Source organism: Ixodes scapularis, unplaced genomic scaffold, assembly GCF_016920785.2.
Source record: "Ixodes scapularis isolate PalLabHiFi unplaced genomic scaffold, ASM1692078v2 PGA_scaffold11__112_contigs__length_91849675, whole genome shotgun sequence".
NCBI lineage: Eukaryota > Metazoa > Arthropoda > Arachnida > Ixodida > Ixodidae > Ixodes > Ixodes scapularis.
In genome coordinates, this window is record NW_024609837.1 from 31,113,918 (window position 1) to 31,140,795 (window position 26,878).

A 26,878-nucleotide genomic window follows, 5' to 3' on the forward strand; every position below is an offset into this window, starting at 1 on the left:
ACTACTACAGTGTACTAGAACACAAGGTAGTGTTTGGACCGCCTCGACTCGACAATGGGAACTTCTGAGGCTGCGCGTGGAGACAACAATCGCGGCGCTGCAGTCGACAAGGCAGCAGAAAGTCGCTGCAGTCCGCACGTGCCGCTGCACGTGCGCGTGCACGCAGTGCACGTGCGCAACCATCACACTGACCCTGCTGCCGCAGAGCCGTATATGTAGAGAGTTTGGCCATTCGTTGGGAAGTATAGACACAAATAAGGAGGCGCCATTGGCCGAAAGCGGGCTGGGCGTGTTCCAGGGCGTCTTCAGAAATTCGAATGTGACCAACCAGAAGCCGGAAATAATACCCTGGCGGTGGTCGCGAGAAACAAACCTGATAACTGCATCAGAGTAACTCTCGATGGCTGAAAATATGGTACACGTGATGTTTCAATCACGCTCATCCAAAATGATGGTGGAAGAGTGCGACTAGCGGAACGATCGACATAATCTGTACGCCAAGCGCCCAGGACCGGGAATCTGCCGTCCGAGCGGTCACACTCTGTCCGCGCAAAACAGGGCTGAGCGGCGCATTCGTTTCTTACATCTTTCTGCATGATCATGATGAAAACAACAAGTGCACCCTATTTTCAACCACGAAGAGTTACTACACTTCACTCTTACGCGCTTATTAAAACCATATACGAACATAGACCTTTGATCAGACTGTTTCTCACTACCACCGCTAGGGGATTCTTTTAGGCTTCTGGTTGGTCAAGAGAGCGTGCCAAGCCCTCTTTCCGAGTCTGCCGCAAGCCCTGGCTCTGCCCGCACCTCTCATTGACCAAACTCTCTACATATACGGCTCTGTGCTGCCGATGCGCCAATGTCGACGTCTATCGCAATCTACACCAAACGCCTCGACCGAGCCGCTCCGGTCCCAACACTTATATTATTATATAGTGCACTGTAACACAAACGCACACAGGTACCATGCTCATGCATCCAGATCGAAACGGGCAGTGTGGGGATTGAAGCCCGGATGCTTGAGGTTCTGCAGCGCGAGCTTTCGCTCCACGTGCTCCGAGCCGCGGGGCACACTTCAGGATTATAAGAATTCGACCATTCCTTATAAATAAACACAGAACAAATAAACATAAAGAGGACAAGAAACATAAGTCTCCACCAACACGCTCCTAACGTTTTAATTCAACAATTCCATCCCTGACTATGAGTGCAATGTAGCTGTGAACGTTCTGGCATCATCAAGTAACCGCAACGTTTTTATACTTGCAGCTGAATCGTTTTCCAAATAATTACCTATTTCTCAGATCAAAATTAGTACATAAACCGCATTCTGAACTCTGCGATGCTATAACGCCATCATTGGCGTCTCTGCTTTGACACACTGCTATTGAAATATAACCCTGTCCGGCAACGCAAATTGTGATACACATGCCTACGGTATGTCACTGTCTACTGATCATAACCATTATTCTCAAGACCATCATGGTCAGGGCTGATATTCAACGCCCCCACGACATGAATCGGCCCAAGCACACACGACAACATGGTGGTCACAATTCTAAACATTAAATTTGAACATGGTTCAGCTTAACTTTATAGTTCAATCATGTGGCAGAACCAAGATCAGGGTAAGCATTAGTGTAAATCCTACGATGACAGCCAGCAGCCGGCACAGCCCGGACAGCGTGTCGTTCTTCTGGCGTTGCAGCACCTCGAAGAACGTGATGTAGATGAGGGTACCTGAGGCTATCCCGTTGAGCACAACGACGACTATCGTGTCCTCCAGGTTGTTCCTCGTGATGGCGCCCACTAGTGCTCCCAGAGGCGACATCACGGAGAAGACGAGCATCTGGATGACGACGTTGCGGGGCCGTACCCGACTGGCGCTGATGTCGAACCCGACGACAAAGGCTAGGACGTACTTGTGGAACGAGATGGCGAGGAACATGATCCAGGTGGCTCGCTCGCTGTCCTGGAGTCCCAAGGACAGTCCTTCGAACAGGGAGTGGAAAGACAGGGCAGCCACGATAAGGATGCCGGCGGTTGTGGCCTCGTGTAGCGGTGCCTCGTCGTCTGTGGTAGTCGGGCAAGTCTCTGTTTCGGGTTCCTGGGTTGTTTCTCTGTTCCCCTGGTGCTCCTGCAAGCCGCCCTGGTTCGAGTTTTCCCGCTCATGGCGACTGTGAATAAAAAAAGGTACGAGTTAGCCCTAGGTCATCACGTCATTAAGGTTTTTAGGGTCAAATACACGTCTCTGCTCTTCTATACTGATAATTTCCCTTTTGTAATGTTTCCTTTTATGAGTATTTGCACAATAAACTGCAAGTATGCAAAGACCGATGACCGCGCGATACCAAGACGTTCATAATTCTCACTTTCACGTAATAGCCAAGCAAGCACTGCGATTGTTTGAGTTTGAAAGCAAACAAATGTCAGTGAACGCAGCAAATCGGTAAACAACATCGTGGTCTAAATGCATGCATAGCAGACAAACTTGCCCATTGTTATCATGATTACTAATACAAGTGATAATAGTTGGAAGTAATGTGGTCAATTTACGTTTCGTGCTGGTTCGCTAAATTATGAAGTGAAGAAAATAATCATAAAGCAGAGCGGTTTGCTCAAGGTAGAAACATATAAACAAAAGTATAATACATCTGTAAGAACACACAAGGGTAGCACCTGTTGCAACTTTACTGCTGCTACTACCAGCTCCGGTATTATTGTGGTGACTGTACTTGGCATAACTTTTTCTGGTATTACCGAATAAGTGAAGACCGCGCGAGCACAGCTGTGATCAGCGCTTAATGTGTGCGAGGGCCCGGTATACCCAGAGCTTTGGCATCATTGCCAAGAAAACTGGTCCCGAAGTATACAAGGTGAAACAAGGAGACGCCAGGCTCTTTAAATCGATCGGAAATTTCGGTTTCTTAAACTATCGCGCTACGACTTTGTGCAACGTTGCCCACAGATGGTGCATTTTTTTTTTTTTTTTTTTTTTTGTAAAATTTGCAAAGAGCGAACTTACCTGCGGAAAAAGTAAAGAAAGAAAAAGGCTTAGCTTCTATGGAAATGCAGCGACGCCACCGTTCTGCGAAACAACACGGCGCCGTTTCGCAGGGGAGACAAGAGATGGCGCAAGCGGTCGCGACGCCAACTGCCGCCAATGAACGAGCAGACGACGCTGAGAGCCGGCGTCTTTATCAGACAAGGAACTACAGTTCCTTGCTGTTACCGCGCCTGTCTTTTTTGTTTCTGCGACTGTCGCCGCCTGCGGAACGCGCGCCGCTTTTGAGTCGAAAAGATCATCTGGTAAAAAGGCCTGCTCTTGGCGCCGTATGTTCGTTCGTTGGCGACGTTTAATGCGCCATCTCTTGTCTCCCGTGCGAAACGGCGCCGTGTTGTTTGCAGACCGGTGGCGTCGCTGCGTTTCCATAGGAGCTCAGCCTTTTTCTTTCTTTCCTTTTTTTTTTTTTATGATGCTTGAAGAGTGCCCTTCAGACGAAAATACTAATAATTATTAAAAACTGCCGGACTTTCGCTGGAAAATCTGAGGCACGGTGGAGTAGTGGTCGCGATAAACGTCTAAAGAAACAAAATAAATAGCCTAACGGTCGTTGGCGGCGTCATGAGGTCTCGCCGAGTGCGGAGTATAACGGTCTTGCAGTACGGTATATACTGTGCATTCTTACTTTTCTTTTCAAGAATTCTGACACCCAAGACTCCCTCCCTCCTTCGTTTCAACGCGTTGTTTGTTATTGAATTAACAAATCAGCTTCAAATGAGGGACGTGGCATCCTCTAGGGTAAAGAAACAAAAAAGAAAACAAACAAGTAACATTGCGAGCAACATTTTTCATCAAAGAACACGCCGCCCAAAAACTGCTCCCTCCTTTTTTTTTTTTTTTTTTTTTTTTTTATTCACTTTGTTACTTTATTTTGTTGTTGGGTCCGACTGTTCTCTTCTTTGTAACGATGCCTACCGTGGCAACCGTTCTGGTCATACGACTTCGAGTGATCCGCTGCGCTGAGCCCGTCGCCCGCCTGCGTGCATGAAGACGACTTACGCGCCAACCGCTCGTCAAGTGCTGTTACGTCAGTTATAGGTTCTGGTAGCGGTCTAAACGGCCCTTTTCAGGGCCCCCATATTTTGCAAATGGAGCTGTGTTTTGAATGCGGCACCCCGTGTCTCTGTAAAAAGTTCACAGGAAAGACCCAGCAAAGGTATGTAGTCCCCAACTTAGATATCGCGTGTTATGATTCAAATAAAAATTGTTCATGCTTATTTCGCGCCTTTGATCCCAATAAATGCCGCCGTTGCAGTCGTCCCGCGGTGCTGTTGCTCGCCCATTCGCCGTCGGCGTGCCTCAGCTTCGTTGTCTTTGCTAGCGGCGCACCGGCGAAGACGGCCTTTGATCCGAATAAATACCGCCGTTGCAGTCGTCCCGCGGTGTCGTTGCTTGCTCGATCGCCGTCGGCGTGTCTCAGCTTCGTCGTCTTTGCTAAAGGCGCACCGGCGGAGGCGGTTGATCTGTCAAACCGCGTTCGGCTTGCCGCTTGTGGCAAGTCAAGAATCCACTAACCATAGCGTAATTTACAGACCTGGTTTTTTAGGTCTTCTAGGTGCTATCGGCGGGAGCACGTGGACACCACTTCGTCGCTTTTAGCAAACATAGGATAGACAAAAGTTGGTGTCTTCAATACAAACCGTAGCGCCAGATCTATATCTAAACCACGGGAAGAATAGTCACTGTCGTAGCGTCTTGTAACTCCTGAGACGATTCAAATCTCGGTTGCAGAGAAGGACCGGTTTGCTCTAAATTAAACCAGACAGTCTTATCTCGAGTCTCAAGACAGTCTCAAGGCATGGCCGAGAAACTGTCCTGGACAAGGCCTACTCAGGTCGTTACTGCAGTGTCAGTACTATCACCTTTCCAAACAAGCGGTTCCCGGTAGATCCCAACATACAGGTGAGGCTCAGATGTAAGTAAAAGATAGCTCACCTCTCCACGAGAGCCGGAGAGTGCGCAAGACCATGACCCGCCACGCTGTGGTCATCGCCCAACCAGGCGTGGATGAGTTCTTCCAAGGCGTACACGGCCAGGAACCCCAGACAAATGACTCCCTCAGCAACGGGAAAGTCCTTGTTCAGCTTCTCGAATCCTTCTCGGACCTCTGGTATGAGGTGCAGGAAGGTCGTTGCGAAGAGGACACCGCCGCCCAGGCACACCAGGAAAGCTAACACTTGGGCACCACGCTGAATGGCACTCACCCGCCTTACCAGCCAAATGGGGAGGACACCGAGAAAGATTGTGCCAAAGAGGAGGAGCAAGGGGGCTACGATCTGCGCCACTTGAACCGCCATGTTTCTGTCGTCTCCAGGCACCTTGTTGAGGACGCTCCTTGGATGTGGACAACGGCTACTGGCGTGGTCTTGTCTGATAATGTTAGTTTGCGTTTGGCATAGTTAATGAATCCTTGACCTAAAAGAAAAAATAGATAGTTGAGTTACACTAAATGTCGCCTTATCTCGTACACACACTGCAAAAAGAATGGCCAAAGGTCGAGTAATAACAAACGCCTTCACTTGTTTATTAAGTAAAGATAAACTTTTGCGACAAATGGGCGCGAGCATATGGACTCGTGGACAACTTTCTGTATTCAGATGCGGGTGTGTCGGTGCGCCCATTCGCAAGTTCCAGCGAATATAGGGGGCGCTGCATAAATCAAAGATGGTGGTCAAGAGGGTAAACGGTTCGCCCGTAGGCATCGCAATTCAATAAAATCGACGTGTTTCGCAACACAAAATACTCTGCCATATTTTACTTGTCTATTTTTGTTAAGATGCACGGAATATTGATAACACATGTGAGAAAATCTTGTAGCTGGAGGTCACGCAACGCAAGGATGAAAAAAAATCGGCCCCGGCTTGGCCAAGAGGAGGTTGTTTCGCCGTAGGTATTTCGGTTCAGCAAGATCAACCAGTCTTCCTACACAAAGTGTAAAGCCATAGACAGTCGCGCAACGTAAGCATTTTAAAATAATCAACGCGCCCACATTGATACGCCTCTATTCAGTAGTGCGTATCATGGATGTTAGAGAGTTTTAGTAGATCGTTCTGATACCTCTAATAACGGTACCCGGTAAAGATACGATGCATGCGCAAAGGCGTCGGCGGAGTATCGGACATCGTTATGGAAGTTAAAGTGATGCTGTAGGCCGTTTATTTATATTTTGGAGGGGGGGGGGGGGGGGGCTGCTGTTATGTTGAATTCTGCCGTAGCTGAGTTGAGGAAAAACAGCAAATCACTTTAATTGTTGACTGGGAGGCGCTAGAAGTCAAGGGGTTCGTGCCAATTGTTCTACTTCTCGCTTGGTTATACTTTTTTATTGCAGTTACGCTTGAACTATTTACTTTTGTTTTTGTCGCCCAACCCAATTACGTCATATTTCAAGATGGCAACCGCAACGCGAAAACGGTATGTACGCAGTACTTCGTGCATCTCGGAGAGCTCGCGCCATTTAGTTAATTTAGTGGCGGATGTTGTCTCCATATCGTCCTGTAACGTTTGGTTGACAACGTATTTGTTTTTTTACAGCTTATTGCGATAGCTGTAAAAAATTCATTCTCATTATCGCGAACTGTTTGAAGAAAAAAACGCACTTCACCAACAGGAATCGATCCTGGCTTCGTTGTGTTTGGAGCGGGTGACATGCCACGGAGCTACGCCACTTCTAAACTTTTTTTAACAATTTTATTTACATGATGTACATACACTGTCAGCGGGTCATATAGTAGTTATTAAAATAAATGATGCACATTAAAAAGAGAAAGAGTGAGAACTTCAATGTGGCCAGAGTCCTCTGGTTCCCTGAGCAGCGAGCATCGGGGAAACTGCCGCACCTCCCCCGAGAGGACAAAGACGTGGCGAACCAGTTCGGCGCACCCTGGTTCCCACGCAGGCGGACGTGCCGGTCTCGGAGTCGTCATGCCTCCAGCCGAGATTCCACTTCCCGCTACTCCAAACTTGCAGGCCGCCCGTCCTTCACCGCGATAGAGAGAAGCCACCCTGAGTTTTGACGTGAAATATGTGCCACGTTTGCCTGGCGTCAGTGTGACACTCCACCATGGCAGTGCGAACTAACCAAATGGCGTGGAGCCCAAACAGTACTATTGCCTTAACAATGTCTATGCTGTCCGTAGCGCGAAGATCCAGGTACTTAAAAGAGTTCCATTCTATGTCACAATCTATCCGTAACGCCACACGCACCTCGTCCCAAAACAGGCAGGTGTTTGAGCACTCTACAAACACGCGTGTTAAAGAGTTCGCCACACAGGCTGCAGTTCGTTGACCAGGGCACAAAATTCTCCTGGTCTCCAACCGCATTTTCACCGGCAGCACCTGGAGGTGGACTCTTAAAAGAAGTCCTTGCTGCTAGCCGGGACGTTGATTCTCTTCACCGGCCTGAAGAGTCCTCCCACGCCTTGGGGAATTGAGTCCATCGGCACTGAGAGCACGATGAAGAGCGTGTCCCGGTATAGCTTCCTGCGGCTTGATTTCTGAAGATAGTCCCACAAGAAAATACGAAAAAAAAAAAAACTCCGCGTAGAATTGCGCCCGTTCCCTTAGTGCTTCTGCTCGTGGTGCTCACCATCCACCTGTCGAGTCACGGGTAGCCGGGATGATGGAGGGCGCCCATGAAGACAGGTTCACGCTTGTCCCTCAATAGCAGGAAACGCTGGACATGAACTTTTAGGACCGGATTCACCAGACCCAATTATCCGGCTTCCAGGCTCAAGAAGAGGTTGCTGCGCCGCGTACTTTCCACCGACGATCTCCAGATGAAGGTCAGCCAGCTGCAATGGATCCGCTGGGCGGTTGATTTCATGCAGCAGGCGGCCTGCGCCTGCTGGATAGGACACGCTGGATAGGACACGGCGTTGCAAACGTAGGCTCTGTTGAAAAACGATAAGCACCTGCCGATTCACGGACAAAGTTTGGCCCGCATGGCATTCGTTTTTAGACGCCACCCTTCCACTGTGGGTTCACGTTCGACGATCGGAGCTCTCAGGTAGCTTTTTCGCCGTCGTCGCCCAATCTATTTCTGAAAATGTTCTGGGCTTCGTAGCCCACCTTCCGATCCAAGCTCTGGTCAATATTTTCGTGTAGATTTCCGCTGCGGAAACACAAGGGCTGTGACGTGCCTCAGAGCGGCCTCCCCTTTTGCTTTGGAGGCGCAGATGAATGCCACAGCATCGGCGCAGGTGAAAAGTTTCAGGTGTTGATTCCGAATTGTAAGCCCCTCTCTGGACTTGTCTTGGATGATGGCCGGCCAGAGTGGTTCCAGTTGGAGGGCGAAAAGTATGGAGGTGTCACATGTTCGAGACATTCAAAAAAAAAAAATACCCTATTTCTATGAAAACAACTTTATATTTTGATAGAACCGCTGGCCGGGCGATAGGTCCACGCCCTGGAGGACGAACTCACTGAGGTGAGATGATTATAGCGCGTGATTATAGTTCTCTTCCTTTATTTATAAAACATAAAATACTTGACGTATCTAACATGTACTCTAATAGATTAACTGTCACAGAATATATTAGTGATTTTTGACCTCGCTAAACTTGAAATCAATGTATCATTATATCCCTCACGTCATTGGCATTCATGGCGAATCCCATCATCTAGAACTAATTTTGGCTTCCAGAGGTTGAGTTAGAGATTACCGTCACTGTTAAACACCTTATATTCCCAAGAAGTTGATTCACCTTCATTAAATGGCCATACAACTCAGGCTTTCTTATATTGAGTGAAAATGTTTGTCTTATGTTTATTATATCTTCTACATCAGTCTGTTTTGAAGCGCAACTTATTTTCAGTGACACTTATTTTATACGACATCTTATATAAGTTACCTTTATTGTGTTTTGCATTCGTGTCTGGAGGTGATTGTTAATAAACTTTCGTTAAATGTCCATAAAATTTAAACTTTGCGGTAATAAATAGAATGTTTGTCTTGTGTTTATTATATCTATCTATTTCAATGTGTATTAAGATGATACTTAATATATTGCTAAATGTCATGTTACGTAAGTTATTAGGTTCACTATGTTTTTTTTTGTGTGTGTTTGTGATGACAGTGCCGCTCTTGCCTGTGTTTTAGGGGGCAAGAACCCGTCAAGCTGCAAACTTGCAGCTTTTTTTCCTGGCCCCCCTTGTCACATGTGTGTAAAAGCGCTGTGACAACAATAAGCAGATTCTGATTCTGAATAAATGAGGAGTTGTTAGGGAAATAAACGTTCTTTACTCAAATGACAAAAAATCAGCGCAAAACTTAAAACCCCAAAAACACGTCATAGGGAGGAAAAAAATAGCTTAACTTAAATAACGCGAGGCGCTGATCCAGAAGAAAAAAAAAATAAGAATACAGTAAAAATATCGGTGCAGCCGCAAGTGCTAACATCCTTGAAAACACACTAGCGTGGACAATATGCTAAATCCCGACAAAACAGTAAAATTGAAATCTACTCTCCAACTGGTACTAATTAGAACTAAAAGAGAAAAAGTTACAGGTGAGAGGCGCGAACCTGTGCCCAAGGTCGTTGTCACGTGGTCATCGCAGGTTGCAGGGGGCCTTGTGCAGACGCCTCTCGGCGCAACACTCCCTCACGAGCACACACACTCGGAGCCCTGAGACGTCACCGCGATGCCCCAGAATTGCGGCCCTCCGAGTTCTTCCCGTGCGTCGGGAACTGACTATCGCTAGCGCTGTGAACTCCAACAACACCACCAAAGCACCACCCGTAGCATACCACTGGCCGAGTCTTCGCTTCGCATACCGCCTACTACCTAGCCGCAGCGCATCAGATCTCGGCTGCTCCGCCGACGTGAACGCCGTACAGTGTGCAGACGAGCGTAATACGATATTCGTGGAGTTCGAGTTGGCTATCTCTGGGTGTATGGTGGCTGAAAGGGGAAGTGTGTCGGGCGCCGTATGCGCGCAATGGTATAAAGGGGCGCGATACGCGATGAAAAATTTGAGAGCCTAGATTGTAGAGAGGGTCCATCTCAAACCATGGGGAGCGTTTGCCATTTAATGGCGGACGCCACCGGCGAAGATTGGTCGCAAGTGCGCATGCGCTGCGTTCTTGCGTGTCGAGGAGGAAAGCGGGCGGAGAGGCTGAGAGGCCTCGCAGACGACCGACGCCTTCGTCACCTCCTCGCAGCTCGTGTTGCAAACGCGGCCCGTACACCACGTGACTCCGATCGCGCAGCCTGGAACCTCTCTAATGTAGGCTCTCTCAAAATGTTTGGCACCGGTGAACTCGTCTGCCTGCTGTCTGCTGGCCCATAGCGGTCCCCAAGAATTTCTTCACGGGATTTTCGTCGCGTAATTTAGGCGCACAATCCATTTAACGGGTGAGAGGTGCGTAATTCATGTAGGTACATTTTACATTTTCCAAGCGAGAGCTAAAATGAATAAGAGTAAAAAATTGGTCTCTCTATCGGCACCACAAAACGGCATAACAGGTTTAAACCAAATAAATAAGTAAGGTCTAATTTGACCAAAAACAGCATTTGGACTCAAAAACCAATCAACAAAAAAAAAAAAAAAAAACGGAGGCAGCGAAACTATGTGGGTGCAGTAGCCTGAGTCAAAATATAAAGAAGGAATGCGACCTTTGAACGTGCTGCGGGCAGCGCGTGTGTAGCGATGAAAACCTTCGCCACCGCGAGAGGCGCTGCAGTCTGGAGACGAGTGGAGTAACTGCGTAAGCTCTGCTTGCAGAGGCAGACTACCGCGCTTCTTTTCCTTGGCGGAGAGGCGGTCACAAGCGCCGAGTTGGATCCGATCTTTATCAGGAAAAGCGACCTTGCAGGCGCCGAGTTTTGAACAAATCAAATGTTTCTCGCTTTGTGTTTGTGAAATACACGCCCTACACTAGATCAAACGAATTAGAAGGTTCCTTGACAATTGAACGTTATGTGTAGCCACTCGGTACGGTACAATCGCGGTGTTTTATAACGTGAGTCATGGTCTAAAACATTTTTCCCAAGTCCGGGAAGCAGAAGACACGCAGGATGATTGCCTTGCTCGCGTGACGCGTCTGGGGCGCTCGCGGAGTGATACGCGACCGGCACATCCGGGAACTTCGGACTAGAAAACAGCGAGCAGCTACGGCTTGCGAAGGGGTAACGTTTTCGTCGGCTATTATGTTCTACCGAGGGCATAGAGAGAAACAAGCGACAGATGACAGAACGTCGGCGCACGCGCGGCGTGTCGCCGCACTACGTCTTCTCTGCTCCGCACACCGCAGCGCGTCGCGCCTCCGGGTTTCTTGCAGAAGCGACAGTCGCTTCCCGCAGCGCGGCCTTGGATCCAACATGGCCGTCCAGGGAGCACCATTGCGATACTCTCCTTCGAAAACGGTGCCTATAAAGTTACTCTAGAAACGAGTCGTTTTCATCGCAACTCTGTGCAGCCTTTTGCTCCCGCCCAGCGCACTTCCACCACAGGGAGGGTGAGAAGGGGCTGCGAGACAACCGGATGTATTACCGCGTTATTTCAGCACTGCCCGTAGGAAATCGTGAGATACCCGGTCAAAGGCCTGGCTCATGTTCAGCTGAACGGCCACCAGTCTGGTGTCCTTCCCAATTCTCTTATAATCCGCATGGCATGGAGGTTTTCCGCTATAGAGCGACCTTGCTAACGATATGCTCGATGGTTCTCCGCCACGCTTTGGAGTCCATGGTCCAACATCCTCGCAAAGATATTAGCTAGAATTTTATAGTCACCATTCAGGAGGCTATTGAGTCTGTCGCTGCCAGGTCGGAGCTGTCGCTTGTCTTTTTTAGGAATGTCAGCGCTAGGGAAAGTCAGACTTTCCCTAGCGCTGACAATAGCTTGTATATGCTATTTACACACGGTATATTTCTATTTACCAAGATAGTAATTAAGTCTGGAAGTCGTTAAAAGCTTGCGCGTGATTCACTGACGCGTGCTTACACAGGCCTTGAACCCCCCTCCAATCTCTCCCGCGTCAACCAGTTGAGAGGCAAAAAGTTAGGCGTCGTGCGTATAGCCATTTCCGGTTGTGGCGCTCAATCCGAAGTTATCAGGACGATCTACTAAAACTCGCTACTAAAGGAGGCACCACTGCGTTAAACGTGATTCATTACGACACGGTTTGTTTTATGTTGTGAGCGTTGACCGCAAGCAAACAGTGTTGTACAGAAGACGACGAGCCGTAAGAAACATCATGCAGAGTCGTCAGAGGTATGCGGAAGATGGGTGGCCTACGCTGATGCCGGTAATAGGGGAGGGGGGTGAGATTTTCCGCCCCCTCCCCCGTAGTGCTTACATGAATTTCTTTAGATGTCCGGGGGGGGGGGGGGGGGGAATCATCTTCTGCTTCTCTGTTCTGTCGCCACTGGGGACATCACGTTAGTCAAGCTATCTCATAAGCGTAAGAAAAAAAAAACGTTCGGAAACAACAACGAACGAGCGAACAAGACGAGTGGGCAGGGATCATAGCAGGTTCGTAGACATGATCCAAATATTCACTTAACTTCGCTCACGTGATTGATGCAAAATGGTGGACCATTTTGCATGAGGGGGGATCGGTGGCCGAGTGGGCTGAAGCGCACACCTAGCTCGACGCGCGTGGAGCGAAAGCTCGCGCTGCAGAACCCAGGGATCCTGGGCTCTAGCCCCGCCCCTGCCCGTTTCGATCTGGATGAGCATCGTACCGGCGTGCGGTCGTGTATCACTATTGCGTGAGCACGTTAAATACCCCAAGTTAGCAGTCGTACTGCGCTGGCAAAATTGCTCATCTACAGTGTAAACCAGTGTCGCCCCTACTGGCAGACCAACCTTACGCTGTATAAATCACTAGGATTGTGCGAATATTCGAAATTTCGAATAATAATTCCGAATAATACACTATTCAATATTCGCTCCGAGAAGAACTGCACTATTCGCGCTTTTCGAAGGGTTGATTGCGGTGGATTGGCCCCGTTGAATGCGCTTCTTGCCAAGCACCGGTGCGCTGCAAAGAAGCAATATTCGCGGAAGCGAGCTCCGCGGGTGTTGCTTCTCCGCAGCGCACCGGTGCTTGGTAAGAAGCGCACTCAACGGAGTAACACGCCGCGAAAAACACTTGGAAAAGTATGAATATCGTAATAGCGTGCTTGGAAGTAAATCATACATTCAAAGCGGAACGACTGCATGTGTAAATAAATTAAAACTTTGTGAATGTGTACATCTACATTGCAGTAAAACTGTTATGCAAGAGTGTACTATGTTAGGCAGGGATGCCCTTACAACCTGCGTTCATCATGCTCGATTAATTCTTTTTTAACTCGAGATTAAAGAAAGAACATTTAATATAGCAAGATTTCTAAATTAACACCATTGGGTATAGTTGGCTATCTCTACATGATTCATTTTATGTCAAATCCGTCGTTTACTTGCCACCCGAAGACACCAGACCTTCTGAAGTCACAGTTCATAAATATAGATAGATGAAACTTAGCTCATAAATGCACAAGTGGAACAACCTTCACAAGTTTAGCTGGGTTTTTGTCTAAGCATTATGCAATGGTAGTGAAAGGCGTGGAAAAACTATTCGATATTCGAATCGAAAATATTCGGCCAAAGCCACTATTTGCTTCGAACTCAAAATCCACTATTCGCACAAGACTATAAATCACTAAAACGTCCAATTTGACTTGATTTTTTTTTTTTTTTGACCAAAATAGGATCGGTACATTTCCAATCCGCAAAGACAAATCGCTCTACAGAAGCTCCAAATCATTCGCATATGTTTCGCTCGTTAACACAGACACTGTGCGTTATACGCGGCCAGCACGGCAAAACATCACTCTCGTACGCTATCCTTTCACCCTGGTTCAAATATATAGAGGTGACAATTCATGAATTGATACTGACGTCCCGCAGCATAATATCGAGTCGCTAGGGGGTTATCTAGGCGATGCTCGATGTCGAGCCAACCCAAGACGCGGCAGCGATCGCTCAGTAGACACATGAACCCCGATTAGCCCCGAGCGGAACCGATCGGAGCGCTGGGACACTCGATGGTGACGTAGTGTGACAAGTATCACGTGCCGAGGCCAAGTATTTTCTCCGCTTTGCTTTGCTTCGGTTGTATCCTTTAGCGCGTAGCAGCAGAAACTGTTCGCTAAATGTTTTTCTTTTTTTTGTTGATGCTATCACGCAAAAAGGGCGCAGGACGAAACCTAAAAACAAATTCGAATACGCCAAGCGAAGCGATCGGAAGCTGTGTGTAAGTTGCGAACTTGCGATGGAATGTTACGATAGCTTCATGCCCGCCAACACCTCCCGGATACTTCGCCTCGGAGACCATCGAGCGTACTTCTGCGTGGTCTCCGTGCGCTTCCCGACTTCAAGCAGTAAACGAAAAGAAACACTCGATTCAGAGATTCCGGAAGCACCGCCAACAATCCCAACGACTTCAGCGGCAGCTCAAGTCGGCCAAGAAAGGTAAATCGGAAGGCGTAGCAAGGTGCTTGTCACCCGCTGCCTACGACCAGCGGCCTTGTTAAATAGATATGTTCGCGCGACCCCGTTTGTTTTGTGCCTGTGAGAGTGCTTTTGTGTTTAAGTTGACTCATTTTGTATAAATAGTTTGAACCTTTACCTAGATCTTCCGGTTTGAAGGTGTCTGATATCTTCGTCGCCCCCTTGCCATTTTCGGAGTGTTTTGCGGTGAAGCAGGATACTCTCATTGCAGAGACACACTCATCAATTGTATTTGCAGCTTTCTTTGACGTAAAGCACTAGTAAACACGCTATGGATTACCCTCGCTATATGCGGTATGTACAGAGAGCGCGCCACTGTTAGCGCGAACAAGCGATCGCCCGGTTTTTCCAGTTTTTCTCTTTCAACCCAAGGTATGTCATCCAAGTTATTATTGCTACCGGAAAGAGCTAATTTAGATTCTTTAATGTAAGCCATGAAATTTCGTGCTCGCTAATACTATTTACAAGTAAAATGCGAAAATACGCCAATGTCGTGTTAGCGCTAACAGTGCCGCGATGCGCACGGATTATTTTTCGTGTTGCTCTCTAAAACCGTGCAAGCAAACTGCGAAAAAAAAAAAAAATAAAACACCGATCGGTATGACAAGTTCAACGCCTGCTCGGACCTAGTCGCAATTAGTTTCTATTTGGTTCTGCCTGCCTGCTTTTTAAAGACAGAAAAAAAAAAAAAAAAACTCGCTCCGGAAATTATAGTTTTCAAGAATCTATTGGTTTGGTTATTTGACAAGCCTCCGAAGTCACGACAACGACCGATTTGCTCGTGGTCAGCACGATAACACAAAACTGGGACACTCTGTCCCGTTCCGTAGGTCGCGACGCCACTGTTGTCACGCTGCTTGAGCTTAATTTTGACGAGAAGTACGGCGAAAGAATTAGGTTACACGCAACCCGAAACTCTGGTTCAAATTAACCAACCAAACGTGAATTGTGAACGCTACACCTCAACCTACATGCTACCAACGAAGCACAGAAGCGGTCACGTATTACTACAACGTCACGACAAGGAGTCACCAGGTGGCGCCACTCCATCTTCTCGGGGCTACTACGCTTCTGCACTCTTCATAAGCATTTTTTATGTTAATAAAAAAGCGCCATTAACTGCGATTTGCATTCAATAAAATTGTGGAGCCCATCAACTTCACTTGAAGATGGAGGACCAGCGAAGTTGATATCTTTACGACAACTTTACGGCAATTATACGACATCTATACGATTTAAATATGATTGCAATGAAGACACGCACACGACTTCGTTTTTTAATTGTCTTTGTTCAATTCTAAGTGACTAATACCAGTGTCACACGGGCAACTCGAATCGAATGCCATTTACAACCAATGACATTTGAACGATCGGCCAATCAGCGCGCGACACTCCGAGCGTGGGGCGTTCCACGCGCGACAGATCGCGAGCCAATTCGTCGATCACGCGAATGTCATTCGTTGTGAATGGCATTCGAGTTGCCCGTGTGTCACGGGTATCAAGTGATCATTGCCTTATGGTTCACTATGGTAAACCGCCATTGGTTGTATTTCGACTTCGGATACGTTCTCGCTAAACGCGAGGTCGATACACGTTCTGTTGTTGGTCGTTGGTATACGTATACGTGTTGGTATACGGCTATTTTAGGTTTTACAGCGACTTGGGTTCTTTATCAGCATCACGGAAGCGAAAGAAAAGAAGGTTAGTTCGGCGCGTTCTGCCCTCAGCCTCGCCACAGCGCACTCTTAGCTGAGATAATCGGTTACCGTAGATGATAACAAGGGATGAGGACCCCACTTTCTAATAATGCCAAGGAAGGCTGACTCACGCGGGTTGCCCCCTCTTTTATTTATACTTGCCACGACCAATCGGAACGAAGGAGCGACGTTTAAATGGAAGCTTTTTTTGTTAACATCCATGGACGCATTTTTTTTCTCCAGATCCTAGCACATAACAGCTTCGCTGTATAAACAAGCCCGTTACAAAGGTAATAGGAAAATCTTTCGGACGATAGCGATACAGCAGTGTTACTACACGCCCGCACCAAAACTCCATAGCACACGGTGCACATACCTTTGTTGTATCCAAAATAAAGTAACATTTAACCAGTGCTGGGAGGAACTTTAAGTAAATTGTACTTTCAGTAATGCTTCAAGTCAGATTAGAAAACTTGTGTTTTACTTGAAGTACATCATCTGAGTATGTACTTCTACTTTACTTGAAGTGCATTTTCTGAGTATGCACTTGTATTTTACTTGAAGTACACTATCTGAGCATGTACTTGTACTTCACTTAAAGTGTTTCCTCAGCGAAGCTGACCATAAGCCAACGCAAGATGCTTTAAAACCGGCCTTGTCCCGGTTAAGTCCCCGTCGGTCCCAGTCAAACGCAAGTGTGCGAACGGGCTTTTAAAACGCCGTTTCGTTGGACTCGTTCGTTGTCAGTAGCAACAGTGTAAACCAGAGGCTGGCTACGTCTGTCCTACGGTCGCCGCGTAACATGACTTATGTCGGTGTTCGTGAGCCTGGCATCAACGTTGCGAGCTTACACACAGGCAAAACCGATCCCCCTCTCGGTATTTCCGAAGTCGACCGCCTGGACGGCGACATCGTAGCTGGAACTTGTGAATTTTGCGAATAGCTTTGACTGCGGAGCCGCAGAAAGTTGTCCGCGAGTGTATGAAACTTTGACATAGTTGATTAAACTGTTTCAATATACTACGATCGGATGAGACGTTAAACTATGAGGCGTAATTTCTTTATACAACTTTTGTTAACACACCGTTATTGACTGCCATTTTTAGTACTTAAAACACACCTTAAAATACATGTTTCTTTACATGTCTAGATAAGACACCCTTTTTTTAGAAAAAAAATCTTTAGCAATAATCACGCTCTTAGACGCAATATAGGTGACGGTAGCCTTGCTCTAGGCCCCGCCAGTTGCTTACAAAACTAAGCACCTTTTCTTGGCTTTCATTGGTTGGAGAGTTCACTGACGTGTGAAATTTTGGTTGTAAAATCGTATCTCCGTGCCGAAATACTGTCTTAATCGACAGTAGCTTTTTTATGTTTGAGAAGAAAATAATCTGGATAGGGTAATTATTGTTTTCAAAAGCATACCAAGATTGCCGCTTCGGTTTCAAACGAAAACAAATATGGCTGCCGGAGTCTGCGGAGCACAGCTCGTCGACCTCGTCTATTTTTACGATTGCGAGTCTTTCTGCGTTCACCGCGGTGTTTAGAGGAAGATCTCCTCAACCGACCTAATCTGCAGCAAACTGTCAGAAGTAAGCACCTTCAAAAGCGCCGTGTGGGTGCTTGGGTTCGTATACGCGGGACTGGCCTAAGCCTATCCTCCCATTTCGACTATGCTGATTGATCTGGCTCGATTCGATCCTTTGCGCGTGTTGATAGTGAATAAACATGGTGGTTCTCGTAAAAGCGGCCCGCTGCTTTGTGCATTGTCCGACCGTTGTGATTGCAACGATGTTTTCAATACTGAGACGATACCTACATAGGTAAGAATTTGCGAGCGATTTGGCTGGAGGCAATCGGGCTCGCATCAAGTTTGTACAAGTTTGTTCCCGTTATTTTGCTTCGAAGGGAAAATCGCTCTCAAGTTAGGTCGCGTTTTAATTGTGCGTCGTGGCGCTGACCCCCATTGCTCACGGATGACATGCGAACAAACAACAACCAGAACATAACAGTTGGAAAGACTGCATATTTATTTTGATAATTTTTTTAGTCCTCTCGGTTGCTTTTACAGCACATCGGAAGACGCTGACAAACGCTTGTACTGGACCGTAGCTCGTGCTTGATGGAATGCTAGAACGCCGCTTTCATGGTCACGTTTTGCAAGCGTTGCAGAAGTTTCTAGACAGGGCGGAAGAGCAGACGGACGAAGGCGTGAACGGACATCGATGCGCAGCTTTCATGTCCGCGTCTGGGCATTGCAGATGACGATAGGCGGTGATGCAATAGCAGACGATGCCGGAAGCTGCCGCGCGTCTGCTCGCGCGACGAGCAGGTGGTGTCAGACTTCCAGACTAGACGCACCGGATGTCGCAAAAGGGAGGCAATGGGCTTCAGAGCATGTTCGGTCGAGCAGCCAAGCCAATCCAGTAGTAATGAGTGGGGCCCACTGATCTCTGTGACAATGGTTGGATCGCGTTTGCCCGCTCCGCCAGGATTTTGTTTCGGGGAGGGGGGGGGGGGGGGGGGCCGCCCATAATAAAATGCTGTATGAGGGGGAGGGGGGAGAGGAGGTCCCAGCAAAATGGAAGATTTCGGGGGGGGGGGGGGGGGGGGGCGAGCCCCATAAGCCTCCCCCCTGGCTACGTGCCAGACTGGCGGCCATCTTTTTAGTAGAGTTTAACTCTAGGCAAGGTACAGCTGCTGCAGCCACTATCATCCGTCCATGGCAGACAGCGTTGTGGCAGTTCTGGTGGCAGGCTGCCATCAAAATAGCGTGGGTGATATTTCGTCCTTGATTGAAACTGTTTGACGAAATATATTTTTGAAAACCGGCGTGGACGGTAGCCCGATCTTTGAGGACCCGGTGAAAGTTTCACGAAATTGCAGCCCTGGGGAAAAGCAGCACAGCACGCATCGAAAGTCGCATCGAAAGAAGCATCGAAAGCAGAGGCCGGTACGGAGTCTGCTTTCGAAGGGAGCTGCACTGCTTTCCCCCGGTGCTGCGCTTTCGTAGAACTTTCGCCGGGTCCTCAAAGATGAGGCTCCCGTTCACGCCGGGTTTCAAGAATCTGCTTCGTCGAACAACTCCAATCAAGCACGAAATATCACCCGCGGTACAGTGTACTAGATCTACGGCTATTTTATGGCAGCCTGCCGCCATTGCGCTGTCCGCCATATTATGATGGCTAGAGACGATAAAACTCTACCAAAAAGATGGCCGATCGTGGCCGCATTCCCGTCCAAGCTGGTCAAACGCGATCCAGCAAATAGACATAGAGATCAGTGGTGGGGCCACTGATATGTGGGCGGGGCTTAGAACGGGCCGTGATCTCCATCTGAATTGCGTCTAACGACGTAAATATTGCACAAAACTTTTTTTTAATTATGAAAAAATAAGTGTCCATTATGCCGTTCATAAAACCTTTTTTTCTAGTTTTGGTGTTTCTTTAAGCGAGCTTTCGTTTCCTTTTGCAACGGAAAGCTACAAGTTATTTTTAAAAAAAATGTGGAACAACATATTCTTCTGGAAATGCGGCAAATAGTTAAGACAACAATTACGCGACATGAAAAATAGGAAAGCCAATTGACATGTTGATTTTAATCAGGCTACAAAACGAAGATATATTTCGATATTTATTATCGCATATATTATAATGGCAAATTAAATGCTACAGCCCAAATGTTTAATCAATCATACGCTAAAGCAAATGCATCTTCAAATCAACGTGAAAATGCAATTTTAGTTGTCAGTAGAATTTACTTGGAAGCTAACAACCGAGGACATGCACTGCGCGACACTGTTAAGCAAACAAACAATCACTTTTTTTTTTTTTACATGTCAAAGGGATGTCAAAATATATTAGTATAGGTAAGCGGTAAACTTTGCCGTCCCTACCCTTAAAAACTAAGATGTGAAGATGCCATGTTCACATTAACATTGTCGCACGGTGTGCAACTTCCTATTAAACTAGTTGGTCATATATTAGCCAACTTCTCCACCAACTTAATTTATTTTATCTCTCCCTCTTTTTCTCTCCCTCTCTCTCCCTATCTCCCTCTCTCTATCAAGAAAGAAAAAATATATTTTACGTCATCATAAATTTTAAATAACATCTTATATTTCACTTCTGCATTTTATAATATTATACATAAACAAATACATATGCTCAAAGTCGTGGGACGTTTCTATAATTTGCTTAAAATGTATTTAGACGTCGGACAGAAAAAAAAAAAAAAATTCAATCTTGACTACCAACCGAAAAAAAAAAAAAACAGTAGCTCACAGCTACCCTAAACAATAGGACGCACTGGTGTATGCATTGTTAATTTAAGAGTGTAACTCGTTAACGTACATTGTCTGAAAAATAAGTTGCACCGATGTTCTGCCGACACAAATTAGAGCATCGAATTGCAACTTTATGTTAAAATCTGAAATCAATTTTCTCACGGCAACAATATCCTCTTTCTTTTTTTTCGCACGATTTCTCTTATGTATTCATCTCAGTGTTGTACAAAACGGCGTTCCAAGAAACGGCGTTCCTGGAACGCGTTCCTTTTAGGAGGAACGAAAGAACGCCGACGTTCCATTTTTCACCGGTGGAACTGAAACGAGAACTCGTTACATTTTTACTGGAACGGTTTATTTCTAAGAAGGAAATTCTAAAAGTATAAAAACATTGTATTTGCGAAGAGCAGGATCTCGTTAACTTTTTGGTTACTTATCATAGGTTTTATTTTGTGTGGTCCTCGCTTGGTAACAGTCGGGTGAAGGAGAGCTAGTGGACATTGATTCTTTTTTGAGTGCCCGAGACTGCGGTACAAAAATCGAAACTTTTAGTCGAAGGAAAAGACGCAGAAAGAGGGAAGTTTCAAACTCGACTACTTTTTTTGCTTCCACGAATCCTCACACACCCAGAAATCTAGGTCCGACTACAGCCATCACTAAACTGTCACAAAGAGACCTACAGTTACAACAAAATATCAGGTTACCGAACATCCAACGTACCCTTGTATCCTGAACATTGGTCACGTAAAGAAATACTGAGCCAAACATTTCAGTGTCCATAATAGACAGTTTTAGTATAGCGTTGCTGGATCTTACGTACGCAATACGCAGTAGTATAGCGTACGCTAAAAACGACCTGCTCGGACAGAATTTAGTTGCGCGTTACGTTTTCGAGTGAACACCGCGCATGATCTTGGTTAAATTTGCTAGAGCCGTAGAATTCCGCGTGCTTCTAGCGCAACCATGCTCCTGGAAAGAAATATTGAAAAAGAAAAAGTGTCCAATGATTTTATTTCAGGTTAAACCAAGCCACAGCTGCTTCGTCAAGCGCGCTTTTCTGCGGGGTACAGAGGCTACGAGTACGAGTGCGTAGCCAAATTCGATCACGGAGCCTCCGTCAGTCGTCCCGTGGAAACGGCACCTTTTACAATGCTATCGCGGAATGAAATTCATGACCCTGATCTCCAGTGCATAGCGAGAACTTTGGCAATTTCTTTTAGAGTCGTTTGTCCTGGAGATGAATTGTGGGAATAGGCTTTGCGTTGAGCAGATTGCAGCGTCGACGCACACTGCGAGCGGCGAACATTTCCACTGTGCACTCCTTCAGCTGCAGGGCGATCTGATTCGACCGCGGTAGGTCCCAGAAAGAATCGCCGAGCTGAACACCACGCATTTTCACGTAACACAGAACTTCGAAAACACCACCTCGCCCTTGCTGCGCCAGTCAAGGCAACCGCCATCTTGAAACTGGCGCTCTCGTTGGGTCCGAGATCTCTCGAGACCGTCCCGCAAGGCCCGCTAGCCAGCAACGCAAAATCCCCAGCGTTGCGTGCGTACGCAATACGCTAGCCCTTTTATTTCGTTCTGCGCATGCGCACTCACGACCCACAATTTCCTTGCGTACGGTTCACTAAAACTGTCTAATAAGTGGCGCACGATCTTTCCACGAGCCACCAGCCGCCGGTGTGCGCGAGCACACGCAACAAAATTGACGTCATGGTGCCCCATTTACGCATAATATGACAGTGAAGCGTACCGTGTCCGAGGTAAAGGAGAATAAAGACAGGCTTTTTATTCCCACAAATGAAAGCTACGTGCTTGTTAGACCAATCAATCGCCTATCTTTTACACCAGAGCTCCCTGTGGAGATGAAAAGCAAGCATTTATTCTCCTCTTCCCCGGAGCCCACACATTTCACTGTCATAATAAGCGTGAACGGGGTACTGTGACGTCACTTTCGTTCTGTGTGCTCGCGCACATCAGCGGCTGCTGGTTCGTGGAAAGGTCGTACGCAACTTTTTATGGGCACTGTAGTTTTTGGTTCAGCGTCCCCTTTAAAAGATACAAAAAAATTAACCAATTAGTCCTTCCCTTGTCCCCCACCCTTCAAATTGAACAACCAATCCAACCTTCACGAAGATAGACCTGTAGTTTTTAAGACTGACATTCCAAACGCCCCACCCTCTCCTTCACTTGCTCGTCTTGCGGATATCATCATCGAGAAGCAACTGTTGTTAAGTTCGAACAAGCGACTTTGTTAGATTGAAACGTGCGAGGTTATTGGAAAACGCTCGTGCGATGTGGGGTGGGGTAACAGTACATTTGGCTCGTCTGAATCGTCCACCACAAACGTGAATATGGTTAAAAGCCGAGATTTTGAGACTTGAATTCCATCACGGCATTCAAATTCGTATGTTCCCATTTGATGAGATAGATGTTTTTTTAAGAAGAACACTTTGCTTGATCCAACTAAATATGGTAATCAACGAAATGAAAATGTAACGTACATGAAACGATGCGTTCCATTTTTTTTAACTAAAGCGAGAACGAGTTCCTTTTTCACAGATGGAACTTGAAACGGGAACGCGTCACAAAAATCAGAAGAAACAAAAAACAAACTTTCGTCCTTTTTTTTTCTTCTTCTTTTGAGCAACGTGTACAACACTGATTTATCTTCGTAACTGTCGTAAAAATTTAAATAATAATATATATACGTACGGTTTTCGGAAGATGTCCTCCGAGAGTGATGTGTCCTTTGGCGAGAAGGTGGTTGGCGGAAATCAAATTCGAGTTAACATGTGCACTTTTCATCTGTCCGTGATAGGCTATGCAACGACGCCATTCTGCGGAGAATATAGGCGTACTTGTCGGACGTTGACGGGCCAAAACCGCCTACTAAGGTCTGCGCTATTGTTCCGGGCCGCACAAGCGTTATCGGCGCGCGATTACAGGCGCGATTGGATAAACTTTGCCCGACGCTTATTATCGCCACGTGTTTAGCAAAAAATGTTCATTGTGGCAACGCGCATACAGGCTTCGGAATTTCCCAAAGTACCGGCCGCCTTGCCGTCGGATGTGAAATCTGTTTGTTGTGTGGTGAAACAGTTTGAGGCATAGTTTCCTATACACCCACCAAACTCTTTGACGTCAGACCGCTGCGGCGGCGCTGCTGTCGGTAGTGCGCATGCGCACATACATCATCTCACACGAATCTGGTCTTGTACGCAGGCGCAGTGCGGCGCACCATGGTGTGGTAGTGTAGCCGGGGACACGAACCACTGCCAGGAGTAGACCGCGTCTCCCCCTCCCCTAAGCCCTCTGAAACGAAGAAGCTACTGCGCCTGCGGGCCCATGGCCTTGACTGTGGAGTTTCAAGTATCGTAATAGCGGGTTGCGGAGAGCGCGTTGCCTGACGGCAAAAACGATCTACAAAAACTCCGTGTTGTCTCCGTCCGTGCATTTTCTGCTAAATTTCGCGGGGAAAGTGGCGTCATGTGACTTGACGTGACCTATACACATTGGGGGAATGGACGTCTCGTGGCCACTGCGTGAACTCCGTTTCTCCGCTAAATTTAGCGAGAAACTTTGCGCACCGTGGCCCAAAATCCTCAATTCAGTTTCCCCGTTAAATTTAGCGAGAAAGCGACGTCACGTGACCTATACACCAACGCAGTTACCCGCTAAATTTGGCGGGGAAAATTTACGCCTTTTGACCTATACAACCGTTCAATTTCCCCACTAAACTTAGAGGGAAAACATACGTCGCGTGAACCACCAATTTTCCTCTAATGGATTTCATGCGTTAGAGGACTTCAAAGGTAAAGATCGCAGCCATTTTGTTTACGTGACTATAAACAAGGAGCCGTCAGCGTGACACGGGTCATGTGCAGTGCTGTCCGCATTCCTTCAAAACAGGAACGAAAGTTCGTTCCTCGTTGCCTCTCAAAATCTTGGAACGAGGTCACGTTACAAGTTCCAGTGGTTTCAAAGAAATACGTTCCCTTTATGATTCTAAAATTGGGGCGTGTCATTGCATAAACGATGTGTAATTTAAGAGCATAATGTGCTGCATAATCCGCGAATGAAATAAACTAGGAAAGTTAAAGTATCCACGTGGAACTAAGTGTCGAGTCGCCGCGATCAGGTTTGTTCCAGTTCTTCGTTTTCGACTATCTTCCGGGCACGTCCCTATCTTTCTAAGTAGTCGGAGATAGAAATAGTCGATAATAAAAAAAAACCAATGCCTACTAAATTGGGGTAAATTAAAGACATACGGTATATAAAAAAGGTACCGCCGTTCCTCCTGCCGTTCCCTCAAAAACGTAACGACCGTCCGTTCCAGTTCCACCTCAACAAGGTGGGACGGCGGCGTTCTTCCGTTCTGCCTAAATTGAACGCTTTCCAGAAACGTCGCTCCTTGGAACGCCGTTCCTTTGAACGTCTGCAGAGAAACGACGTCACGGCCGAAAAGTTAGCCAGCTCTATTTTAGGGACCTAATATGTGCTATCACCAAAAACTAAACATTTAATTGATGTATATAAATGTTTAATTAAAAAAGTTCACTTTAGGGCCTTAACGAAACACTACAATGAAAAAAAAAAGTTATTTTTAAACAGTATAGATGGGACCCGTTTTCTTGTTTCGTAATTTTTCCACGAGAAGAAAAAAATGTGCGCGCAATATTTACGCTGTTAGGCGCAAATTAGGTGGAGGTTACGGCCCGCTCTAAGACCCAAACCCAAATCAGTTGCTCCGCCCATTACCACTGGATTGGCTCGGCTGCTCGGCCGAACACACTAACAATCCAGGTGTCTCCCTTCCCCGACATCCAGCACGTCTAGTCTGGCGTCTCACAACGCCTGCTAGTTGCGTGAGCAGATGCGCGACGGCCTTCGGCATCGTCTGCTATTTCACCATTGTCTATCGTCGTCTGCCATGCCCGAAGGACGCGGACATGAACGTTGCCCGTCGGCGTTCGTTTTCCCCATCATCCGTCTGCTGTTCCACCCTTGTTTAAAAACGTTTACAACGCTCGCAAGACTCGACCATGAAAGCGGCGCGGCGTTCTAACGTGCCACCATGTGCGGGCAACGGTCCAATAAAAGCATCCGTCAGCGTCTGTCGATGTGCGGTAAAAAGTGACCGAAACGACTAAAGAAAGCAACAAAATAAATATGCAGTAATTGAACGTTCATGTTCTTTTTGTTTGTTTTTTAGCATGGCATTCGCGAGCAAGGTGAGGATCGTCATGACGTGCAATCAAAACTTGACGTAAATTTATTCGCTTTGGAAGGCCAGGGGAACTGCAAAACTTGAGAGTTACTTCTCTTTGGAAGAGAACCGACAAGAACATATATGGACTTACTTGATGCAAGCCGAACGCCCGATTGGCTCCAGTCAAATGACTCGCAAATTCTTACCTGCGTAGGTGTCTTTTCGGTATCGAAATCATGGTTGCAATCATGACGGTTGCACAATTTACAGAGCAGTAGGGCCGCTTTTACGGAAACCAACGTCTTTATTCAGCAGCATCAACACGTGCAAAGAAATAAACCAAGCAAGATCGATCAAAATAGGGACCCGAGGCATAGCCCAGTCCCGCTACGAAAACAAGCATCCGCACAGCGTTCCCTAAGGCGCGTGTACTTGAGACAGTTGTCTGCTGCAAACTATGTCGGTTGACGAGATCTTTCTCTAAACACCTCTGTAAACGTAAAACGACCCGCAGTCATAAAAATTGACGATCTCAACTAGCTACGCTTGTTCAGCACTCGGCAAACGCCGGCAGCTATGTTTCTTAATGTTTCAAACGAAAGCGGGAGAAGCAGTCTCACTGAATACATTTGAAAACAATAATGACTCAATCTTGATTAGTTGCTTCTCAAACATAGTCGGTTAAAATACCATTATGGCACGAAGGTGCAAAATGAACAACCAACCTTTCACACGTCAATCATCTCTCCAGGAAATTAGAGATGTAAGCACCTTGTCAGCACGGGGCCGGGCTTAGCGGGCTGCGACCTCCACATTCTGAACCTAAATTGCCTTCTAGCGTCTAGTCCGTGCATCTCTTGCTTCGTGGTTTGTTCTCCGGCGATGTCATCGTCTTTCGCGGTAATCTCGTTGGCGGCGGAAAGATAACAAGATGCCTGTGATTGACCACGCCCTGTGTTTCTTCAATTGACGGTTGTTAGCGCTGCCCTTGATGTTCTAATCGGAGGTAACCTAGCTGCGAACAACTTACGCTCACCGTCTTTGTGCCTCGATTACTGCAGACTGGAGATGACACGTTGGTGGGCGGAGTCGCTCACTTGTCTGCAGAGGGGGT

General features: G+C 47.0%; 1 protein-coding gene across 2 annotated transcripts; it reads right to left on the minus strand.

The window, feature by feature from the left end:
* Positions 1 to 1,158: 1,158 nt before the first annotated feature.
* Positions 1,159 to 23,441, minus strand: LOC8041449 (zinc transporter ZIP3). 2 transcript variants are annotated; one of them, XM_029979915.4, is made up of 3 exons: positions 23,268 to 23,441; positions 5,006 to 5,485; positions 1,159 to 2,183 (listed from the first exon to the last, which is right to left on the minus strand). In XM_029979915.4, the coding sequence occupies exons 2-3, from the start codon at positions 5,365 to 5,367 to the stop codon at positions 1,607 to 1,609; spliced, it is 939 nt and encodes a 312-aa protein (XP_029835775.3). In that variant the 5' UTR covers positions 5,368 to 5,485; positions 23,268 to 23,441; the 3' UTR covers positions 1,159 to 1,606. The 2 variants fall into 2 exon arrangements, with proteins under 2 accessions (XP_029835775.3, XP_029835776.3); XM_029979916.3 differs by lacking the exon at positions 23,268 to 23,441 and adding an exon at positions 7,656 to 7,670.
* Positions 23,442 to 26,878: the final 3,437 nt, after the last annotated feature.

What these genes read in the sequence shown, in the direction of transcription:
- LOC8041449 (XM_029979915.4), bottom strand. Translation starts at nt 5,367, where the DNA reads ATGGCGGTTCAAGTGGCGCAGATCGTAGCCCCCTTGCTCCTCCTCTTT. An exon ending in TCTCCGGCTCTCGTGGAGAG is followed by an intron (nt 2,184 to 5,005) that starts GTGAGCTATCTT and finishes TTTTATTCACAG; the next exon opens with TCGCCATGAGCGGGAAAACT.